The 19,588-nt window shown below is 33.9% G+C and overlaps 1 protein-coding gene across 2 annotated transcripts in view; it reads left to right on the forward strand.

Annotated features, from left to right (window-relative positions):
- Positions 1-19,588, forward strand: part of EPHA4 (EPH receptor A4) — a 171,715-nt gene that overhangs the window by 128,594 nt on the left and 23,533 nt on the right. Inside the window, exons 9-14 of one of the 2 annotated variants that reach the window (XM_034439431.3) lie at positions 4,067-4,125; positions 5,335-5,448; positions 6,193-6,378; positions 11,744-11,805; positions 12,613-12,822; positions 19,325-19,474. In XM_034439431.3, coding sequence (XP_034295322.1) covers positions 4,067-4,125; positions 5,335-5,448; positions 6,193-6,378; positions 11,744-11,805; positions 12,613-12,822; positions 19,325-19,474 — 781 coding nt within the window. The remainder of the gene's footprint in view (positions 1-4,066; positions 4,126-5,334; positions 5,449-6,192; positions 6,379-11,743; positions 11,806-12,612; positions 12,823-19,324; positions 19,475-19,588) is intronic. The other variant, XM_034439433.3, reaches the window with a different exon arrangement.

Raw genomic sequence — 19,588 nt, forward strand, 5'->3', positions numbered from 1 at the left:
GTCATGTAGGTTTGAAAAATTTAGGTATTTGTAAAAAGAGATTTCAGAAAATAATAGGATTAAAACCATCAATGCCTGTTTACCTAAATACATATATTTATTTAGGCCTAAATACATATAGTTATACAGCCTGAATACTGGATATCATGCTTTAAATTCCAGCAGCTGGGAATCCACAGTGGGCTATCACCTTCTCTGTTTATTTAGCTTTCTCAAATGCATCATTGATCTGATGGAGCAGAGCTGTTGTGTTTTTATGTAAAGGTACCAATTCTTACAAGGTTCGATTTCTTCAGTAATGCTTTGCATTTCTGACATGATACCAGTGCTAATATCACATATTATGCAGGAAAAATGAACTAGCTGTTTGTCAAAGGGTATGATGTATGGGGAGTCAATGGAAACAATAGAAGATCTCAACAGTTTCCACCAAACAAAGCTATTTCAAACCATGCATTTTACTTTTGTTTAATTAATCTCAGAATCAATTGTATTGATTGTCTTCTGTATTTGATTTTATTTAGATATAAGGTTTTTTGTTTGCACTATTTTTAGCTTTGTAATATGTTTGGGGGTTTTTATTATATGTTTATACTATATTCTAAGGCTTATACCAGTATTATATTGTCCCTGGAAGGAGGGGATATAAAGTTTTCAGTAAGTAAATAAAAGGTAGTCAGTTAAAATAAAAGAAATGGCAAACTGTTCAGTAAGAGGTTTTCATTGTTTTTGCTTTAAAAAAGGAAATTGAATAGTTTAATGTGTTTTATTGTATCTTATTAAGTGATGTATTGCTGAAGGCTGTTTATTATAATCACTAAATCAAATAATTTAGGATATAATTTAAATAATTTAATTCAGTAACTAAGAGTTCCGTTGCCTTGTAGTGATAATTTGGGGAAACCTGTATGGTCACACTCTTCTAATTCAACAGAGTATCCAAGCTTCTTTAAGCTTTTTGTTGGTCTTTGTGTTTCCACTTTGCTCTGTGAATGCTGACATTGCAAACTGATGCATTGACTAGGAAAGAAGAATGTGGATCACATGCTGCTTCTTTACAATACCTGCTAATACCCTTGGCACTTACTTTTTGTCATGTGTGGTATTGTGCCTGCCAGCTTTAAGACCCACCTTTTCTTTATCTCTAAATCCCACCTGTAGACTTGCCTGGATCTCTGACCCCTAGGGTTTTTTCACAGTGCTTGTTTTCCCTTCCTGAATCCCGCCTTCCATTTAACTACTGTCACCCAAATCCCTATAATTATAGAACTGAATATGACAAAAGCTTCCTTTGCTGTCATGCAGGTAAGCTGTCTACAAATGTCAGTTTGTGTCCAGGATTCCTCAGGCATCCTAAGCATTTTCCAGACCCTCCTGATGATTAAATAAGCAAAAGGGAGAAAGGGAGAAAGAAAGAAAGAAAGAAAGAAAGAAAGAAAGAAAGAAAGAAAGAAAGAAAGAAAGAAAGAAAGAAAGAAAGAAAGAAACTTTTCAAAATAAAAAGCCCCAGTAGTCTCCAATTCTGGGTAAAAGCTCAACAGGTGATAAATATAGAATTTAAGTAAAGAGTGGGTTGGGAAACCTCTGTTAGCCCTTAATAGGGTTTAATTAATGGACTGAAAAGTAGTCCCTGCCCTCTTTTATCTGCCCCCTTCTTTAGTGTGTTATTTTTTTAGATGTTCTTGTTAATTGAAGATAAAAAGTATTTGAGGTGATTTCCTCTGAACAATGTATCATTCATAAATATATAAAAACATTTATTCCAATCATTATAGGGTATATTATGAATATATTAAAGTCAGAAGCTTGTTTACTATGATTAAATACATAATAAACCTATATATGTTTGCATGGTAAACTTTTCTCTCCCATATTTGAACAGAAATCTATGTGTTTGTGTCAAGATTCTGATTGAAATGTCGATATAATAATTAATCTGTCATGTACTTGTGAACATTTGGCATGGTTATGATGCAGGAGTCCAAAGCCTCAGAGCATAGTGAATGAATTTTGTTCATGTCACTTTTAGAGACATCAAATTTGGTATTACTTTGTGTCTTCCTGTCGCATCTTTTTAATATTTTATTTTGAAAATATGTGTTTAGTTATAATTAAAATAGTTTAATCAAATTTATCCATTTTGATATCTTTGAAAAGTGTGAAAATTGCAAGTCCTGGAATTCCAAGGTCCCATGGCTGACTAACTGGCTTAATACTTTTGAAAGAATATCATTTTTTTAAAAAAATTTGATTTATATGCCACCCTTCCCCGGAGACTCAGGGCGGCTTACAATGCGTTAAGCAATAGCCTTCATACTTTTGTATATTTATACAAAGTCAGCTTATTGCCCCCACAAACTGGGTCCTCATTTTACCTACCTTAGAAAGGATGGAAGGCTGAGTCAACCTTGAGCCTGGTGAGATTCGAACTTACAGTAATTGCAGACAGCTGGTGTTAATCACAATGCACCCATCATAATTGGCTACAAGTGATTGTTACTTTCATTGTTGTCTGCAGATTTATCCAGTATATTCCAAACTATTCCTTAGGATAACTATGGATGTCCTGATGCTGGGAAATATTAATAGCTCCCAGAAGAGTAAAAAGAAGAAAAAGACTAAAACACCATGATGTCAGAATAAGAATGTTTTGAATTATATCTAATAAGACTTGTATTTAAAGAACATTCCCTGAATTGAATCCTGAGACCCTAGGAATTTATGGAGATGTATATTAGGGTCAGATGATCATTTCTTTCTAACTGTGTGAAAATCCCTTCCTTAAACATTCTGTTACATTTCTATGTCTTTGCTGCTTTTGTTTATTGTTTAATCTTCGTTGAAGATTAAAGATACACCACATATTACAATAATATGAATAGTCTTGAGGGTTCATTATGCAAAGTATAAACAGCTTAATCAAGTACATGTTAGTAGTTGCCATTGAAACACTGCCCAAATATCAGCCAAAAACCGGCTCTTCTATTTGCAAATCTGATCGCTATAATAATTAATTCCAGCCTTTTCCTAATCTTATTTACAATTTTTTTTAAAAAAAATGCTAGGAAATCCCGCCTCCCCAGTGACTCTGGATACATTACATAGTTAAAAGCCAGAATAATAAAGTAAAAGAACAAAGATTTGTCTTAAAAAGTAAAAAAAAAAAAAACACTTCCTTTTATGACTCTATAATCCTTAATTCAGGGTAGAATTGGGGGTGACTGAATGGAACTGAGCATTTACTGTCCGGATGCCCTTTCTGACGCCATGCAGAGTTTGCAGCAGATATTTTTTCTTTGCACCCTAGGAAACATCTGCCGCTACCTAGGATTGAACTCTCAACCTTCCAAGTGGAAGGCGAGGATCTTCACCACCAGGCCACCACGCCGCTCATTTGTCTTAAAAAGTATGCCAAGCAAAACCAAATACTAAAAGGGTCACCACCATCCTACCTCATGGTGTGGGAGAATAAGCAATTTTCCAACATCTTATAGAGCAGTACTATTAGAGAGGGCAAGTGTAGCAACAAAAAAGGCACACTTGACATTGTTTAATTGAGAAGCCCTGAACTGCGTCCAGTCTGCCATAGCTTGCTGGATGTGTAGAATATGGAGATAAGCATTTCTTAAGTAACTAGGCACTATGCCACAAAGGATTTTATATGTGATAATTAACACCTTGAATAATATTTATAAGCCATCTGGCAACAAATGCAGATCACAGATGTGATGTACCACCATACTCTTTGATTAGCAGAAATCAAAACAAATGAGTCTGATCATAGAAGTATATTGTTTTATAGCAAAGTACTGGTGCATAACACTTTCTCCAAATATCCATTGATTATATATATATCTATAGATGTAGATAATAATAGTACAATGCAAACTATATAGCAATGTCTACTTCAGGTAGGCCTTAAATTATCCAGTACCTGTGATAATTGACAGAATAAATTTTGACATATTCTGTAAAATAACCCAAGAATTCAGAAATCTCTCTGAATGATAATTCACTAGTCAGATAATTCTTTTAATCTCTAATGCTTTTTTCCCCATTTCTACAGAAGGAGCAAATACAGTAAAGCTAAGCAAGAAGCAGATGAAGAGAAACATTTAAATCAAGGTAAAAGTTAGTAGTGCTTGATTTTCTTCTGTTGCATGCATTTTTAAAGTTAGTCCATATGGAGCAAAAAAATCTTTTTTTTTCTTTTTGCAAGTTCTATTGCTTGATTTTCCTTACTTGGAGCTCTTTTCACTCAAACTGTGTATTAGTATTTCTATTATGGGTAACCTTGTAATTGCTGCAGAAAATGTATATGCATGCAGATACCTATCAAAGCTGCACCCTGTTACATAGTATTCAGATTATACTTAAAAGAAGTAAAGTATAAGAACCATGGTGGTGCAGTGGTTAGAATACAGTACTGCAGGCTACTTCTGCTGCCTGCCAACTGCCTGCAATTTGGCAGTTCAAATCTCACCAAGCTCAAGGTTGACTCAGCCTTCCATCCTTCTGAGGTCGGTAAAATGAGGACCCAAATTGTTGGGGGCAATATGCTGACTCTGTAAACTGCTTAGAGAGGGCTATACAATACTGTGAAGCAGTATATAAGTCTAAGTGCTATTACTATTTCATTTGAGAAAACATTGAGGCTTGGAATATATAAACTGGAATTACACATTGCATCCTTCAGATATAATGTGGTTTGTTTCTTAACATACTGTATGGCCCAAGTTATTAAAAATATTATATCGTGATTTATGACCTAATGAATTGGGTTAATTCAGGCCATTTAAGATTGTGAAAATATAGTTAAGTAAATCTGATTTATCATAGTATTTGAACATAGAAAGAAAGTCATCCTTCACCTTTTTCTTTCCCATTCTATTGCAAAATTTTTCTTTTTATATATATGATTTTTAAATGATCAATAGATGAAAAGATTTCTAAGATGTAGAATTTATAGGAATTGTTCCTTTCTTTAAATCCCATTGGAGTCCTTTTCACATGGGCAGAGGAATCAATAGAAAATTTAAGGATGTGCGTATTCATTGCTGTTCTTGATGTAAGCTACTGAAAACTCAAAGTTACTGTTGGAACTCAAGAAAACATCTTCCCATTTCCCACAAATGTATAGTCTTTGTTATGGGATATGACTTCAATATATTACATCCATCTGTGTAATGTATTCATGAGGCTTTTTGAGCATATTATTTTCTTTACATAGGTTTTATAATACTCTGTGGACATGCAGCAATGTTCTTTCCCTATCTATTTATCTATCTTGTATAATAATTCTTAAGTTTTCAGAAAATCATATTTGCATTCTAGGTGTCAGAACCTACGTAGATCCCTTTACCTATGAGGATCCCAACCAAGCTGTGCGGGAATTTGCCAAAGAAATTGATGCCTCATGCATAAAGATTGAAAAAGTCATAGGTGTTGGTAAGCTCAAGACATCATGTTAGCACTAAATTTTTAATGGTGGAAGGCTTACTGGGGTGTTGAATTGTTGGTTTATTTTTTTTTTTAATTTAAACATTCCTTTCCATCTTTATATTGTCAGTCTTCAGGCAATTTTCAAAAACATTTGAATAAAATAGTTTATAGTGTCTCTGATGAGACCTAGTTTTAAAGTTTTCGACACATGAATTTAGAAGACTGGAACAAGTCCATTATATTTCTGTTTTTACAAGTTATAGAATATAATTTCTATAGTTATAGTTATTCTATTTTCTCAAATAAACAAAAAGAGCAAATAATAGAATAAATCCAAGTGAAGTTGGCGTATCATAAACCAAACTATACATTATCCTCATTTGAATGAAGAGGGACAATCTTTGTGTGCCCACAGATTGCTCTTAATTTTTGGGGAGGAGAAGGGGAAAAAAAGAATGCAATAAACATAACAGTGATGTAAAATATATAGCTCTAGGTCAAAAATACAATTGGATATTGAATTTTACATTTTTAATGGTACTCCTACTCCATGTTTTTAAATGATGCTAAATGAAATCTACAGGAACTGCACAATTGGAAGTTGCAAAGGGACTTTGGGATTGCATGCAGCCTAAACCAGACAAAAGCTTCTCTGCGCATAATGGAAGGAATGTAGTCAGGTCTTAATTGCATTTAAAAAAATGGATGTGTGTCAGCAGATTCCTTTTGATTATGCTTCTTTTTCTGCAGGTGAATTTGGTGAAGTTTGCAGTGGCCGTCTCAAGGTTCCAGGGAAGAGGGAGATCTGTGTGGCTATCAAAACACTGAAAGCTGGATACACAGACAAACAAAGAAGGGACTTTTTGAGTGAGGCCAGCATAATGGGACAATTTGATCATCCCAACATCATCCACTTGGAAGGAGTAGTCACTAAATGTATGTTGGCCATGATCTGTCACTAATGTGTATTAGGCCATGTCTTAAGCAGGACAAACTGAAAGTTGCTATGAAATAAAATCAGTGCAAGAGGGTCCTCCCTGCCTCTCTTCCCATTTCCTTCAGTAAAATGACAGATGGAATAGATCCACTGAGTGCTAATAATACAAAATCAGTGCAGGACTAGTCATTAATCTTGTTGTCAGCAGTAAATGGTTTTATCATTGTAGCTGATACCTTATCTTGAAGCAACTTATGCATAATTTAACAAGGAACATAATACCACAACTTTTAAAAGAACAGGAGTAAAATGGTAGAAGGATTGTTTGATTTAGAAATTGCGAACGATTAAAAAAGTCCCCCATTTTAAAAAATTATGAGGAAGTGATATTCCTCATAATGTGGTAGTATTGAGGAAGGAAGGAAAATAATCTCTTTCTCTCTCTCTCTCTCTCTCTCTCTCTCTCTCTCTCTCTCTCTCTGTGTGTGTGTGTGTGTGTATGTATGTATGTATGTATGTATGTATGTATCATCTATCGTGCAATATTAATGCAATATCAGGAATTTTCAATTCAATTGGATAGAACGTGAAGCAGGTGTGGGATTCACTCATCTTCCCTACCGGTTCGCAAATGTGAGCACTCCCACGCTTCGCACGCCTGTGCCATCTCTGCACATGCGCACGGCCTTTGTCCATTTGCAGTAGTCACACATTATGTATAGGCGGAGCTTCCCACAATCACAGCTACTGGTTCGTGCGACCTGGAGAGAACTGGCTGAATGCCACCACTGATGTGATGTGTTTTATTTTTATAGTTATTATGTACACTGAAGATGGCCTTTAATTTTGTTGTACGAGGTGCAATGACAATAAAGTAAAGTAATAAAGTATGTGTGTGTGTGTGTGTGTGTGTGTGTATGTATGTATGTATGTATGTATGTATGTATGTGTTTGTGTTTAATAAAAGTTGAAGGACAGTGCAATGTTGAAAACCTTAAAAAAGATTTTAGATTCAGCTGTGAACACAGAAAGCTTTTCAAAACAAAATCATCTTTGCCCTTAACATGAGACATATTATGTATGCATTTGCTGATTTCTTTCATTTATGCATTTTTTCCCATATTAGACAACACTTGGTTTCTTACTTTTAAGGTAGTTAATATTCAGCATATCAATGAAGTCTGATCTCAGGAAGAATAAGGTACAAACCTATTGTCCTAATTTTCAGGCCAGAATTAAAATGCATCTGTGAAGCTTGCCTTCGATAGATAGATAGATAGATAGATAGATAGATAGATAGATAGATAGATAGATAGATAGATAAATAAATGCATTGTTGTGAAGATCAGTGGTGAAATCCGGCCGGATTTATCCAGCTCGCGCGAACCGGTAGCACCGACAGCGGGAGGCTCTGCCTGCCGGGACATCATTATGTCCCATTTTTGACCCTCTGCACATGCACAGATGGCTCTGCACATGCGCAGAACAGGCACGCACGCTCACATTCCCTAACCGGTAGCGAATGTAAGTGCATTTCACCGCTGGTGACGATCATAACTGAATTAAATTTATTTCAACAACAAAAAAAAAAAAATGAAACTAGAGAAATACAAACAATGTATCTTATCCCCTCAAGAACCAATCTTGAGAACAGATAATTAGTCAGAAATAGATTGGATGTGGATGGTATATTATCAGTAAAAGGAAAACAGTTAAAAATGTGCCTGCATCTTCAAGAAGAAGTTTTGTTGTTGTTTCCTTGTTGTTACCAAGGAAACCTCTGAATTTAACCCAGGATTTCCTATTTAGCCAATGGAATCACCTTCTCTTCTCCTTCCGATACGTTTTAAAGGCAGAAAGTTCCATCAGCAAATCAATATAATTCTGTAAACCATAATGATGAAGAGAAAGATTTCAAAACTCTCAAATTCTTCCAACGCTGAGTATTAAACAGCCCACAAAATTATAATTTTGGAAATTTTCTTTAGATTGGACTTTAGCAGAAGTACATGACCAAAATGGGCCCTTTTTACTTTCTGATTCTAAGCCTGTAATATTTATGCTTTCTAAGCAAGATATGTAAGTACGTTTTTGAAGATATTGTCTTTGAAATCAATATTTACTTTATATCTTTGCCGATTATTCTTTATCAAGTCTTCCTACTTCAAACATTCCAACTGTACTTAAAAACATATAGTGATAGATTGCTTACAGTTTCAGCATTTTGAATATGTTCTTAAATTTCTTTGTAGCAAATTCCTGGTGTTTGTAAGAAACAGATTCCTAGTTTCTACAGTATTTTCAATTAAGATATAAACAATTTAAATGATTTTAGAAGTATTTTTCATTAAAGAAGACATTTCTGCTTGGTCCACAGCATGTTTGCTATAGTGATTTTTATACCACCTTAATAAACTAGGCAATCAACAGGGGAATATTTATACTGAAACCCCATTGAGGCTTTTAACCTCCAAGCTGTTACAGCTGTAACAGTTATAAATGACTAGATAGTATTTGCATAATGTACTTGTCACTGTATTAAAATGATTTAAAATTCCCAACAGAAGGTTGTAGGCCGAAACAAGTGAATTTTGAAGCCTGATTTCCTAGCATGTAAGGATTGTAAGCCTTTATAAACATATCCAGGTTTTAGTAAACAGACCGGTATCAATATTCTCTATAGAATTATTAGGTGTTGGTTGATATATAGTGCCTTTATGAATCCTGAAATTATAACATAATATAGATTGTTGGAATGTCTTTGATGTTTGTGGGAATAAAATGATAGGAGAAGGAACAAGGTAGTATAGATGCATCAATTTTAAATTTCAATTTCAAACTACTTCTCTCGGATTGGGAGTTGACTCCAAGAAACATGCTGCTGAATTTTAGTAGCATTCTGCCAATAAACAATTTATAGTGGATTTATAGTGGTTTATAGTGGAAATAAACAGTAACATTTGTATTGAGTTTAACATAATTCTGTCCCCTTTCCCACCTCCTACCTATAAAACAAAATAGTATCAGAACTTCTGGCTATAGCTAGTGTTCCATATTTACCTTATTTACCAAAAGCCTGCAGACCAGGCTCCATTTCTCCATTGCTCTATTCTATGGATAAATGATGAGATTCTACAAGGATATTATATGGTTATCTAGGTCTAGTAGATTATCATCATGTTTAATATAGCAGGTAACAAAATACTATCAGACACAAATGAGCTTTCAAATTCCTCCCCTGATACCTACTATGTTCCTTATCTTAGCTTTAATGCCTACTATATTTTTTGGACCACCTTTTAGAAATTTGTTAATGAAGGAAGGAAGCATTCACAGAAGTTTCACTGAAATGTTTGCCTTATGGAAAAAAAATCTGTGATTAGCTATGACCAATGTGGTAGCTATTTTGTGTATATATAAATCTCCTATGACAGCTATGTTTTGAGCACACTTGCTCTGAAATTTCAGAAAGTTGTTATTCTCTATAATCTATATAACATTTTGCATTAGATAGTTAATTACTGCCTAGAGTAGAAACCAAATTGAACCAGGAATATGGGTTCCTTTAGATCACCCATTTCCAAGTTATATCATATGTTGAAGCAGAAATTAAAGCTCAAGAATTAGACAATATTTTCATGTCATCCTTGTCTCCTGCCTTATTCTTGTATTAGCTACCTTCTGTTTAGGTATAATAGAGCCATTAATTAATATATTCATGTGAAAAGTTATGATACTTCTTTAAGTTTATAAAATGTCTTTTAATTGAAGAAAATTAATTAAAATTAATTTAAATATATTTGTTAGGTGACTCTAGACATATTGCAAAGAGCCTGTCATGGATATACCTAGCCTGGCACTAAGTAGATTCAATTTTCAATGATGAATGTGAGGAGAAGTGAATGTTCACACATAAAGACAAATGACTTTGCTTAGCCTTTGTCTTTAAATAATTGAATTCCTAGTCAGAATGTCTAAATTCATATTAATGTGCCTGTCTTTGATTTCTGCATATGGGGTGAAAAAGAAGTCATTGCTTGTGCAAATAAAATAGTTAAGGGTCACAGATGCCTCATTTGTAATTCATACAAAAATGTTTCTTATAAACAAATTTTGAACAAGATCAAGGGATAGAATGTTTTGGAAATGGCTGAAGTGTGAAGGTTCACATGTCAAAGAACCTGGCATTAAGGCAGGTGTTCCTCACTAAAAATGAAAATGATAAAAAAGCTTCAGCTTATTAATGTTCTATAGTATATTGTTTTCTAATAAAAATATTTATAAAGAGAAACCACACTAGAACATGCTGAGGTAACATACTGGGTGAAATATATGCTAATCTAGAAATAATTATAGCAGTTTTTCAGTATGAAAATGCTTTCCAGGACCAATTTTCTCAGACAAATGTTTCAGCAGATCCTACCGGGGTCCTTCCTTCCTTTGAATTATATCCCATTTTGTGATCTATGTACGACATATTAAAATCAAATTTAGTCTTAAAAAGGAAACATTACTTATGCCCCCCCCAGGTCAAAGCACTTAACTTTAGAAAGTCTATCTACAAAGAAGCATGGACCGATAAGAAAAAAATGTGTACACAATTGGATCCTCAAATGATTCTAAAAACTTTGAATATGCATAAAAGACACTTTAAGAATTAAATATTGTTTATATATTATTTGAATAAATACACCAATGGCTGGAATTGGATAATAATGGATTCAAAACATAATGGTTAGCATGGCATCACTTATGGACAACCCAAAGTTAGTTTTCAGCTTTGTATTAAATTTGGCCTTTTCTGGAGTAGAGCTTGATGACTAATTTGCCATGCCTTTTCAAGATAGAACAAATGAATAAAGCAAGATTAAAACATTATAAATAAATTATAAATTAAATAAAGAGACAGTAAATTACTCTTGAATGCCACACCTGGATCTTTGCTTACAGCTGATAGGCTGTATCTTTCAAACCATAACTTTGATTTTTTTTTTTCAGCCAAATGCCTACAGACATACAAATTGTCTAGCAAATGATGCAATTATCTTTACATTACTCCAAGTGCAAATAGGCCTATTTGGTCTATTACTGCATCTCCATTTCTCTTTAGTGAGCAATTATGGATTCTTATACTCTCTGGAGATTATGATGTGCACTGTAGTTAAAGACCTTGTCAGTGAGTTAGTTTAAGTGCTAATTTTCTGGCTGAAACTCACTAACACTTTTACATTATTTGTTTTCTGGCTCATTCTATAGGTTGGAAGTTGTTCTGTATTTTTTAAAACAAAGTTTTTAAAAAGCCCTATCCATTAACCCAATTGTCTGCATCTATGAACTCTGTTTTTTTTAATCTCCAACTTCTAGGTAAACCTGTCATGATTATAACTGAGTACATGGAGAATGGTTCTTTGGATGCCTTTCTCAGGGTAGGTACCTGGCATGTAATAAAACCTAAAGAGAGAAACACTTTAATATCTTTGTTTATCTATTGGGTTTCAAGATGAAATAGAATTATGTTTGGAGATGCTTACTAGGGCATTTTTTCCTATTTCTTTTGCTGGGAGGGTAAGTGAACCATAAAATAAGCTCTAAATAATCCATGTTTACTCAGAAGCAGGTTTGATTAAAATGCTTATTAAAAGTCTCACGTTGTTGTTGGTTAATTAAAATGGGAACATTCCACATATCCCAGGAAGCTAGTGCAAAAAGCACAGGATTATATTTTGCCAGTTAATTATAGGGCTCAATGGCAAGAAAGAAAGTAATGTAGTACAGTACGAGAGTTTTTAAAAGATGCATCACCCCTTGAGAACTGAGCAACAGGAGGTCTTGGTCCCAAGGAGGAATACAATACTCAAGTGTAGAATATATTACTTTTCTCACCAGTAAAGTTTGAATACTTACTGCTGGATTTTTAGAAATTGTTCACCCTTATTACCTCACTTTTTAAGTGAGTTATCAACAAAGTCAGCATGTTTAGTATGATATATTTATGTTTTCCTACAAGTAGCTTAGAGGATCTAAGGGAGAATCAATTTGTTACCTAATACCTGCTTGAATTTACTTAGTCAGTACAGACATTAGCACAACTTTTCATAAAGATCCGTCTTTATTCACTTTTAAAAAATAATGCTGATGGTGGGTTCAGGGAGAATCCAAAAAGTTGGAAAGAGAATTTATAATTGATCACAAATATGTTCTTTTTATTTATCTTCCTTATTCCTTCCTCTCAGAAGAATGATGGCAGATTTACTGTAATCCAGTTGGTAGGAATGCTCCGAGGAATTGGTTCTGGAATGAAATATTTGTCTGACATGAGCTATGTTCATCGAGATCTAGCTGCTCGAAACATACTAGTTAACAGCAACTTGGTCTGTAAAGTTTCTGATTTTGGTATGTCCCGGGTTCTAGAAGATGATCCTGAAGCAGCCTATACGACTAGGGTAAGTCAAAATCTGTCTGTCCATCTCTCTCTCTCTGTCTGTCTGTCTATTGTATATCTCTTCTAATTCAATAAAGATACTAGATGTATATTTGAAAAATATGTAATATTATCTAAAGACATGCATTGAAAAGACACTTGTAAATCTCCTTTACTTGTCAATATTTATATAATATCCCTCATTATTGGAATCTTGAAGAAAATACAACTTTAATGAATATATTGAGAGACAATGACCTGCTTCTGTTAAATAGGTTTTTGTAGTTTATATTGTTTTAATTATCATATTTTATGATTAAGAAGTGATTGACATTATTTTGATTACATTTCTATTTTAATGATTTTATTGTTGTGTTGCTTGATATAAGTGGCCCACAGCCATTTGGAGCTGAGCAGCATTCAAACTATAGTAAGTAAATAAGCAAAGAAAATAACTTGTGTTTTCATGTGCTGTTTGCTTATTTATGGAGCTCAGTGACATTTTCATGAACACAAATATGTTTACAACTGGTGGAACAATACTCACTTTAGTGGCTTCATGAGTTTTTGTTGACTGCATAAAAAGTCTAATGAGGCAAAAATCAGAGCTTATACAGCAGTATCCTGGTGATCATAAACATCCTTGAAGCTTATACACATTAGGATAAAAGGTGGTGCAAGGTTTATCATGAAGAAGTATAATTTTGTTAGATGTTTTGCTTTTAAATGCCAGCAGTTCTCCATCTGTTTTCCCAAGTACAGAGATTGTTAGAAAAATCTAGTTTGTGCTGTTTAATTTTCAGACTTCCCCTATAATGAACATGCAGTTCATTAAAAAGACTGGGGAGGGGAAAGAAAATTGCAATCTGCCTTCTGAGTATTTTAATGCTGTCCAGCCCTGTAATTTCCCACTAACAAGGGCAGTGAGGTTTTGAGCCAAGACAGATTTCTAGAGAGCTGTGTTCAAACAGAAGGTCAGGAGGAAATGATTGAAAAGCTTTCCTTGCAATTCAGCAATGCAAATATAGTGAAGTGTTTTCCCTTCCAATGGAACAGCAAAAAATATATATAATTTGCATCACAGTATATTGTCTTGTTTTGATATCACCATTCAGGACAGTTTGGATAAGTTCCATAGTTGAGTAACCACAATTAATTTCAAATTGTTATAGTTTTTTTTTTAAATGCCACTGATACAAGCCAAGCTAACCATATGGGTTATAGGGATAAAAAGTATTTTTTTTTCATTACCATAATAAATGAAAAAGAAAGCTATAACTTGGCTACCATCCAAAGTATCAAATACCATGAGTGCAAGAAATCAGCTCATGTGCTTGTGTCTTTCTCATCATTTCGATGAGCAGCTGCCAACACTAAAGTGCAAGACTGTGTTCCAATCACCAGTCATTGAATGTTTTCAGTCCAGGAGTTGGTGCAGGTGATACTAAAAATGAAATGCTACGTAGACACAGTTATATCCCAGGCACAAGAACATGTATTTTAAGTGAATTAAACAAAAAAAGAGCATATGACAGTTTAATGTCTTGCTTTCAGCCATAGATATATGGATGTTCCCAGAAAACTAAAAAAAAAGAAAAAGAAAAGAATATCATGAGAAAATCAGTAAAGCAGAGCATCACTCTTACTTTAGAGGATTATTCTAGACCCACAAAGACCTATGAACATTTTCTAAAAATAAAAGGGATTGGTTGCTTTAATCCTCTGCTTTGTGTAAGCATCTGCCCATTTACCAAAAGAGGAAAGAGAAGGACAGAGGCAGAAAACCTGCCTGTGGGCTAAAAGAACTGGTATGGTGACTAGTTATAGTAATTACAGTAATACTATGTAACAGCATAATGTAACAAGTTTTCTATGTTCCAAACATGTTCTGGAAGGATTTTTAAAATTTATATCCTTTTTTATTATTTTTATACATAGTTTAAGTTAGCCAACGAACCTAATACTCCTTTCTCCTCTGCAGCCAAACCTGTGGAATGGGCTGGGCTATATTGAGAGACAGTGATTGGCCCAAAGTCACCCAGTTGGCTTTCATGCCTAAGGCGGGACTAGAATTTGCAGTCACCTGGTTTCTAGCTGGGTGCCTTAAGCATTAGATCAAACTGGCTCTCTAATTTTTATAGATTTATAAAATCATATATAATATATTTATAAAATCATACATAGCTTGGAAATATGGAGAGCAGGTTTACTCCTCTCATTTATTAACTAAAGGAAAATTGGGGAAAATCAGGGCTAATGCAACAAATAGTTAAGGTTGTAATATCCAATAAAGTGGTCACCAATTTTGATTATTTTAAAAGGGAGTCAACACATTCTTAGAGCATAAAAAAATGAGGGACTCTTTGTCTCTATTACTATAGATTAAAAAAAAACCAGGTTGTTAAGGAGCAGCAGTGGAAGAGAATTATCCCCTTCATGCACCATTCATCTGTCTGATGTGCTTGACAGATTATTGGACTAGATATGCTCTTGACCTGATCCAGTAAAGGTCTTCTTGTGGTCTCATGTTCTTAAATTGCAAGTAATGTTAAAGGTTGGTAAGGCAGAATTTCAGCTTCCTGAAAACAAGGTATTTTTCCCCAATTTCTTTAAATACAGTAAATCTAGTTTAATCGTGTTTTCCATCACTTTTTTGGGATAGAAGATAAACCAGGACCTCACCCTCAGTTCTTATAGTGTTTCAGTGGTTTTCTTCTAATCTGCTTGTGTGGCAGGCACAGGAAATACCATTGTATTTTACTTCCCACATCGTTTTAACATACGGCTTAATCCTTGAGTTTGTGATTAAAATTAGATAGTGACCTGAGTTTCTTTGTCAATTGTATCTTGCTCTGTGATAAATATAGACTGTGGTTTAATTGGCTTTGGGCCATTATCCCAGTTTTTCATGTGTTGATTATAACAGTCCCATATAGCCATAGTTTCTTATTGTTTAAAGGGGCAAGTAATATAAGGCATCATGAAAATCATCCCAGGATTTATAAACAAGTTAGATAAAACAAACTGGGTTTGGTTTTGGTAACAGTGGTTATAATACAACGTAATGTGTTATTCATAAAAATCAAACTTATGGGGAAGTAATGGCAGATTTAGCTCTGTGGAGGACGGAGCTGATGCCATGACAGAAAAGGAATCCAGTGAGTTCACTGGTTCCTCAGAATTCCTCTATAGATAAGGAAAAGGTTGGATTGCTCACAATGCTCGCTCCATACAGAGGCTTCCCATTAAGAGAATGTAAGACTGTTTTAGAGCTCTGGGAATGGGAGAACGACATCTCACTGAAACCATGGTTCAATGCCTTTAAATGGATACTAGGTTCATATACTTCCTCTCTGAACCACCTTAGCATGTTGCTTGTTAATGATTTTTTTGGATGCTAAGAATCTTCAGAAGGCCAATTTTCATTATACCAATTGAATTTCCTTTTATCTTTGATTAAATACATTTTTTACAAGATAAGGACAGTAAAAGAATAAAAATTTTAAAAAAATTAACTTATTTTTGAATAAACAGCAAAAGGGTGACTAGTTGATTTTGGAAAGTTATAAACAGAGGCCATATGGACGTGAAAGAATATTTCCTGTGAGTTGTTTAAAATTTTACAAAAATATACAGGAAGATTTTGAAAATATTTGTAAGAAATCTTTTTGTAGATTTTATATAAATATATGGAGCAATATTATTTCACCATGGAAGAACTCAAGGATATTTGAGAAAAATCTGTTCAGAAATTTCTCTTTAAGATTATCTGCTACTATAATATTGGATTTAAAAGATGTTACAGAAAAGAAACAGATTTTACTGGACAAAATAGAGATTGAGCTAATTTGTATGTGGATCTGAAACTGGATCTACAAATGCCAGCCTACAAGAATGATATGCAAAATGATGCTACCATGAATTTAACTGACTAAACTTTTAATAATAATAAAACAATAATAAAAGGGAACATACAAATAATGAATTAGAAGAATGACCTGGGTGGCTTTCTTATCTTGGATTTAGAGATATTTTAAACTCCTAATGAAGGAGTTTCTGACAGGAGACTAAGAGAAAATGATAAGAAATCAACTTGTGGGATAATGTCCAAATGTTACTTTTTAATTTTTCCCTCAAAAAGCAACTGGACTTTCTTGTGCTTCTTGGATCAGAAGCAAAAGGTTTTCAAAGGAAAACCAAAACCAAAACCAAGTCCAGTTGCCTTTTGAGAAAAAAAAAAAGGCGTACCTTTGAGACAATCATGGCCTGGATGATTGAGAATATCTGTAGGACATCATTTTAAGGGATTAAAGATCAAGCTTTTAAAAGTAGATTTAAGAAACAATATAAATAGACTTATTTCATCAAGATTAATATATGTATGTACCCTCTGTGTGTGTGTGTGTGTGTGTGTGTGTGTGTGTGTGTACACACAGACATGTATATATGTTATTCCTATAGCTTTTAATGGACTTTTGCTGATTCAGAGTGAATGAGGAAATTGTGTAATTTATCCATTGATAAGAGATGAGTTATGGAAAGTACAAATGCTATTAAAATGTCAGAGAACGCCATAAATTCCTGAAGTACTTATTTGGAGAAAAAAAGAAATCGTTTTTTTAATAAATCTTTTTTTTAATTTGTTTTACTTTTTATTTTTTTATATTCTTCTTTTTGCATTTGTAAACTGTAATAAAAATATTATAAAAATATGCTATTCATAAAAATACATGTGTTGGATTGTACCAGATGAGGTTTAAAAAAAGAAGAGTGATTCTGTCTTTTTTTTAAGCAAATAAAATTTATGTTATTTAGTTATTTATGGTCATGTTTGATCTAGAGAAGCTAAAGCAAATAATAAGAATGGTACTGTTTATAGCCATTATTCTTGCCACATTTGGTGATAAGAAGACACGCATTAGAATTGTAATAGCAACATGTTTTATTCGGTTTTAGAACAGTATACATGTTCTGAAGCATTCCAGAGTGGTATTCTTGAACTGATTTGTTGACTGTGAACAGGCCATCGAGTTGCTTGATAAATGTGTCTCTCAGTCAAGTTCATGTAAAACAAGCCTGGCAGGAACAGCAGACAGCTCTTGCTAGCAACCATCTAAATGATAGGAACGAAATGCTAATCTTATAAAACCATATTTTGTGAGTTTAGCAAATTAATGTACTCATAGAAGAAGAATATTTGTAGCTCAGGGTTGAACTGTGGGATCCTTGATCCTCCCTGAGCTTTTCTTGCAGTCCTTTCATTATCAAACTAGGTAATAACTAGCACTCTAGCTCTGATGATATTACCTAGTTTCGTAATGAAATGTCTGAAAGAAAACAACTCAGGTTCAGAGAGCCTGGACCCCACAGTACATTAATGTAGCGGTAAGCAGAGAAATCAATACATTTTTGTTTGTGTATACACCCACACACAGACATATACAATACATATACACAGTGTAATATAATACCAATACTAATAACAAAACAATAAAACAAAAGCCCAAAACCTATTGCAATATAATGCATAAGACCATTTTATGATTTTGAGTCCCTGCCAGCAACACTTGATCTTCGCTTCTCCTCATAAATAAAAAAGAGAGCTCAGTATAAAAGCAGAATTCTATAAAATGCAGAAATCATAATTTTCCTTAAAAGGAGCAAACTGTTTTGTGTCGTTTAAATAGCAAGTATATGCCTAATAATCTGCAAGGCCTGATCATAATTAAAAGCCCAATATAAGCTCTTAGGCTTCCCTTTTCTTAGCAGGACCCTGAAACCCACTCCAACCACTGAAATGTTTACAGGTAGTCCTCAATTTACAGCAACTCATCTGATAGCCATTTGAAGTTACAAAGTCACTAAAAACAGTGACTTATGACCGTTTTTCACACTTACAACTCTTGCAGTATCCGCATGATCACGTGATCAAAATTCAGAAACTCGGCAACTGAGTCAAATTTATGACGGTTGCAATGTCCTGGGATCATGTGATTATCTTTTGTGACCATCTGATAGGCAAAGTGGGGAAACCAGATTCACTTAACAACCATGTCACTAACTTAACCACTGCAGTGATTCACAACAACTGGGCCAAGAAAAGTTGTAAAATGGGACAAAATTGACTTAACAAATGTCTCATTTAGCAACAGATATTTTGGGCTCAATTGTGATCATAAGTTGACAGCTACCTATATTATATCTTCCTCACCTATATACTTATCTCATACTTTAAATACCATTTGAGGTAAGCATAAAGATGAGAAAACTATTTCCTCTCTTTCTGATGAAGAGGTTGAACTTTTCATGCTTAAGTCTGCTTGCTTCCAAATTTCTTTTGCTTACACAAAAGTATGCCTTTTGGAGGAGTTGTGGGGAAACAGGGATTGTTATCTTTTCATTAATGTCCTGTTTCTTTATATAACTAATTATGAACATTATATATAATTGTAATCCTGTATAAATGCATAAACAAACCTTAAGCATTTGCAGTTATATAAATGCCTCTGTTGATTTATTTGTAGGGTGGTAAGATTCCTATCAGATGGACTGCACCAGAAGCAATTGCCTATCGTAAATTTACATCTGCTAGTGACGTCTGGAGCTATGGAATTGTCATGTGGGAAGTGATGTCATATGGAGAGAGGCCTTATTGGGATATGTCCAATCAAGATGTAAGTGTCTTCATGGGAACTACTTTTTGTGATAAATTGCCATGGAGTTGGAATTGAACGTTAATGAGACTATAGCACAATCATTTTATTCAGTGTAATGTGATATTTTATTTT

The sequence above is a fragment of the Pantherophis guttatus genome, chromosome 6 (genome assembly GCF_059756535.1).
Source record: "Pantherophis guttatus breed Tessera chromosome 6, ASM5975653v1, whole genome shotgun sequence".
In the NCBI taxonomy this organism is placed as follows: Eukaryota; Metazoa; Chordata; class Lepidosauria; order Squamata; family Colubridae; genus Pantherophis; species Pantherophis guttatus.